At 50.6% G+C, this 5,000-nt stretch overlaps 1 protein-coding gene across 1 annotated transcript in view; it reads right to left on the bottom strand.

Moving 5' to 3' along the window:
* Positions 1 to 5,000, bottom strand: part of LOC307245037 (vasoactive intestinal polypeptide receptor 2-like) — a gene marked incomplete at both ends in the record, with an annotated part of 26,985 nt that overhangs the window by 3,217 nt on the left and 18,768 nt on the right. Inside the window, 3 exons of the mRNA XM_080020447.1 lie at positions 3,064 to 3,133; positions 3,806 to 3,866; positions 4,876 to 5,000. The exon at positions 4,876 to 5,000 is cut by the window's right edge and continues 26 nt beyond it. Coding sequence (XP_079876573.1) covers positions 3,064 to 3,133; positions 3,806 to 3,866; positions 4,876 to 5,000 — 256 coding nt within the window. The remainder of the gene's footprint in view (positions 1 to 3,063; positions 3,134 to 3,805; positions 3,867 to 4,875) is intronic.

Below are 5,000 nucleotides of genomic sequence, written 5' to 3'. Positions count from 1 at the left end.
AGTCTGCTCGCCAATGGCCTCTATGTGAAACTGGAGAAGAGTGAGTTCCACGCCACCACGGTTCAGCTGATGGGGTGTTCAAGGCTCTCAAGACGCGGTTCACCACTGCCCCTGTCCTGGCCACACCAGAGCCTACCCTACCCTTCGTTGTGGAGGTGGATGCTTCCAATGTGGGAGTGGCAGCCATTCTGTCCCAAAGGACTCATGACAAGAAGCTCCATCCATGTGCTTTCTTCTCCCGTCGTCTCACCCCAGCGGAGCGGAACTATGACATAGGGAACCGAGAGCTACTGGCAGTCAAACTGGCGCTGGAGGAGTGGCGGCACTGGCTGGAGGGGGCCCAACACCCATTTATCGTCTGGAATGACCACAAGAACCTGACATACATTCAGGACGCAAAACGCCTCAACTCCCATCAAGCCCGATGGGCCCTCTTTTTCAATCGGTTCAACTTCATCCTGTCATACCGTCCCGGGTCCAAGAACCTCAAGCCCAACGCCCTCTCCAGACAGTTCGACCCTCCTGAGCTGGTTGAACTCCCCGAGCCCCAAAGGAGGGAGGCGGATCCCGGCAACGGCCCCCCGGGTCACCTGTTTGTCCCAAAGGCTGTCCGGTCACAAGTCCTGCAATGGGGGCATTCATCCCGCCTCACTGGCCACCCGGGGATCTCCAGGACCCTCGAGTTCCTCCGCAGGCGTTTCTGGTGGCCTACCGTGGAGCAGGATGTCCGGTCCTTCGTCGCTACCTGCACCGTCTGCACCCAGAACAAGAACCCCCGGTCACTTCCCATGGGGCTGCTGCATCCCCTTCCCATCCCCAGTCATCCCTGGTCACACCTCTCAGTGGACTTCATCACCGGCCTTCCACCGTCTCGGGGCCACACTGTCATCTTCGTCGTTGTCGGCCGGTTCTCCAAGGCCTGCCGCTTTATTCCTCTGCCCAAGCTCCCCTCAGCTCTGGAAACTGCTGAACTCATGGTGCAGCACGTTTTCAGGGTGTTCGGCCTGCCCCTGGACATTGTGTTGGACCGCGGTCCACAGTTTGCCTCCCGGTTCTGGAAAGCATTACACCAGCTCCTCGGCGCCTCCGTCAGCCTGTCCTCCGGTTTCCACCCCCAATCCAACGGCCAGACGGAGCGGGTCAACCAGGACCTGGAGACCACCCTGAGGTGCCTCGTGTCCTCCAACCCTGCCTCCTGGAGCGACCGTCTAGTGTGGGCGGAATACGCTCACAACACTCTGCGCTGCTCTTTCACAGGCATGTCCCCGTTTGAGTGCCAGCTTGGGTACGTACCTCCTCTGTTTCAGGAGCAGGAGGCGGAGGTGGGAGTGCCGTCAGCCCAGCGGTTCGTCCAGCGGTGCCGACGGACCTGGCAGAGGGCTCGTCAGGCGCTGCTGAGGGCATCCCGGCAGCAGCGGATCCAGGCCAACCGACGGCGCAGACCAGCGCCTATGCTCCGTCCAGACCAGAGGGTCTGGCTGTCCACAAGGGACCTTCCATTGTGGGTGGAGTCACGCAAGCTCGCGCCACGGTATGTTGGGCCCTTCAAGATCGTGCGGCGGGTCAATCCTGCCGCATGCCGTCTTCTGCTCCCCAGGTCCATGAGGATAAACCCCACCTTCCATGTGTCTCGGCTCCGACCGGTGGTCACCAGCACCTTGACATTGACACCCCATCACGAGGCCTCCTACCGTGCAACAGTGACGGTCGGCCCGCCTACACGGTCCGCCGGCTCCTGGACTCCCGCCGGGTCCGCGGGGCCCTGCAATATCTGGTGGACTGGGAGGATATTGGACCCCTCCCTGGTCCCTGATTTCCGCCGTCGCCACCCAGCACTTCCTGGGGGAATGTCGGGAGTCGTTCCTGGACGAGGGGGTCCTGTCAGGGTTCGCCCGGGGCCTTCCGGCATCGGCCCCTAGATGCCGCCAGTACTGCCTCATCAATGTTGCTTTGTTTCAGTTCCTGATTACCCAGTCTCATTAGGTTATATGTTTCACCTGTGTCTCGTTTTTGTCTTGCCTATTTATACCCTGTCGTTTGTGTCCTTCGTTGCTCAGTCTTGAGTTTGTCTAGCCTCCGGACAACGCTCTCGTTTCCAGGCCCACGAAGTTCTTATTTGTTTTTTGTCCATTTTTGGTACTTGTTTCAAGTAAACCTTTATTTTTGCCACCTCCCCTCTGCCTCGTTCTCTGCACCTGAGTTCACTCGGCATAACCTCGTAACACTCGCATTAGCGTGAGCATGAAGCTGAATTTGCTGAAGTGCAAAAGAGTCACTAAAAACCTGAAGAACTTGACAGTGACTTCACAGTTTGCAAACAATATGTTTTTAGCAAAAAATAGAAATACTATCTGACTCTCGTAATGGTTTTTTTCTAAGACTTGCCATAAGGACGACATTTAAGCACTGTGAGAAGCTGCAGGGGTTGATATTGAGTGGTTTCTCAATAGTAAAGTGTTCAGTGACGTTGTTACTATGAACAGTTATAAATGATTGGAACCAATGAGGCCTGGGTTTCAAAGGGCTTCACCCAGCCTCAGAGGATCATGAGAAAGGCTCAAAAACATAAAGCAAAAACGATATTTGTTTTATAAAGGGTCTCCAGAGACACATACGGTAGTAGAATTAATAAGTGTGACACAAGGAGAAGCAACTGTACAAAGACCCAGACAATTGGAGCAGTTGCATGGAGTTGGAGCAGAGCATTGCAAATACACAATGCCGCCATAAACACTTGTTGCAGGTCTTGCAAATTTAGTAGAGGAGACGTATCGTATGAATGTTTACTAAATGTCAACATGGTAACGTAGAAATAAAGACACAGGACACGGAGAAGCCAGAGGTTCTAGTGGATCAAAGAAGACGTTCTACGGATCCACTGGGATCTGACCTCAGACCAGCACAAACAGGTCGTCCCTGAGGCATGTACAGTACGACTTCCTTGTTGTGTCTTTGACATTAAGAGTCTCAAACTAGACCGTGTATCTAATGAGTATTAAGGAGTGAACGTTGCAGAGGTTTATGATAAAAAAAAACGAACGCAAAAGCTGAAAACAAACTCACAATGACAGCGGCCATGATGGGCCAGTTGATCACGCGTTCGGCGATGGAGTTCTCGTTTATCTCCCAGCACCTGAAGACACGGAATAAACAAGTGACAAAAAGTGCGGTTAAAGGCAGTTGGATAAAGTTTGAGCCAAAGTTAATTAAAAGCAGTGGCTTTGAGTAGAATGGACTGAAAGTTTGTCGTGGAACCACTGAGACACTGTTCTGTGGAGCTTAGTGGAACCTGCTAACAAGGTACTAGCTCGTTCATGGTTCGATTACGGGGGGGATTGGGGGGCATCTGAACCCCCTAATTAAGACTTGGACCAACCCAAAAGAGGTAAAAACGACAGGTCAGGATGGGGGGGGGGGGGGTGGTTGAAACAGTTATTTATCCTTCTTACCTGTAATCGTAAACATGACAATGTATTTCCCATATTCACGGCCTGAAGAATCTTGTAATACGATTTCAGACACCCCTAAAGTGGACCATACCATTACGCTGCTCAGCGTAATGGTATGGCTTTTTATTCGGCTTTTTATTCAGACAAAGCAAATAAAAGCAGTGTGTTTTTATTGTAGATTTATTTATTCCTCTGTTTTCTAATTGAATGAAACAATAAAAACCTCACGCATGTTCTCATTCACTATCTTAGCCCCCCATCCCCCCACTGGAAAACCAGTTGACCCCCCCCCCCCCCCCCCCGATTGTGCCGTTGTATAACTCACACTCTGCACATGTCAGACGGGGAAGACTCACCAAGTGTCCTCCAGGTAAACCCTACATATGACCCAAGCCACCGTAAACACAAAGGGGATCCCTGTGAGAGAGAGAGAGAGAGAGAGAGAGAGAGAAGAGGGGGAGAGAGGTTAGGGTTAGGGTGTTTGAAAATCAAGAGTCTGCTTAGACTCTCCAACAGTCGGGAACAGGGGGACCTACTCTTAGAATGCCACACAGGAAATGGGAAGAGTGCACACACACGCACTCGAACACACACACACACACACACACACACACACACACACACACACACACACCAGCTAAACAGAGGCAGGGACAATGTAGTGATGGTGAAAAGAGGAAGCAGGTGTCAGGTGCCAGCGGATGAGACAAAACACACCGTGGAGCATCTGAAGTAACTGAGAGCGGAGGGACAGACACTGTTTACATCCTGACCTATTACACCATACTCCAACTGTGCCGTCAGTGGCGCATGAGCGTATGTGTGTGCATGTGTGTATGTGTGTGTTTATGATAGAGTTAAGTCAACTTTCATCTTTGTCATGCAACTGAGGAAAACCAGCAAACAGGGAAAAGGCTGCAGTGTAACAGCAGCGCAGCGTCCAGTCAAAGTATACGTTCAGCGTAGTATACGTATACATCAACTTGTATATTTTATAGCATAGTATAACATAAGACTTATACTTGATCTAATCATTGAAGAAGCAGTGAAATGAAACTCCACATTAATAAAAGTCTTCATCAATGTGGAGTTTCATGGGAATTCTTCATTAATATTGAGTTTTGTTAGTGTAGAGTGTGATGCCTCTCACAGTATATATCAAAGTCATTGAAAGCCATAACTTATTCAACAGGTTCCAGTTTCGAGCTACCAAGATTCTCTCTAATCTATTGATTATCTAGTACAACCTAAATGTAGGACTGCTTGATGTAAAGATGTTTGTTTTTTCTTCTTTTTTTCCAAAAAATTGAATGTTTATTGCACTGTGATGTTGGTAGAGGGGAGTTCCTAAAAGTGAGTAAATGTCGAAGTGTAAATGTGTGTATGTGTGTCTGTGTGTGTGTGTATGCGTGCTGAGCGCACCCACCCCAGCCGATGTGCATGTAGACGGTGAGGCGCACCGAGTAGGTGTGTATGACCAGCAGCAGCATGTGCAGGTACAGAGCCTCCACCAGGAGCCAGAAGAAGTTGGCCATGATGAAGTAGTTGAAG

This window comes from Zeus faber, assembly GCF_960531495.2.
Source record: "Zeus faber genome assembly, chromosome: 19".
In the NCBI taxonomy this organism is placed as follows: domain Eukaryota; kingdom Metazoa; phylum Chordata; class Actinopteri; order Zeiformes; family Zeidae; genus Zeus; species Zeus faber.
This window is presented reverse-complemented; position numbering and strand designations above follow the sequence as displayed.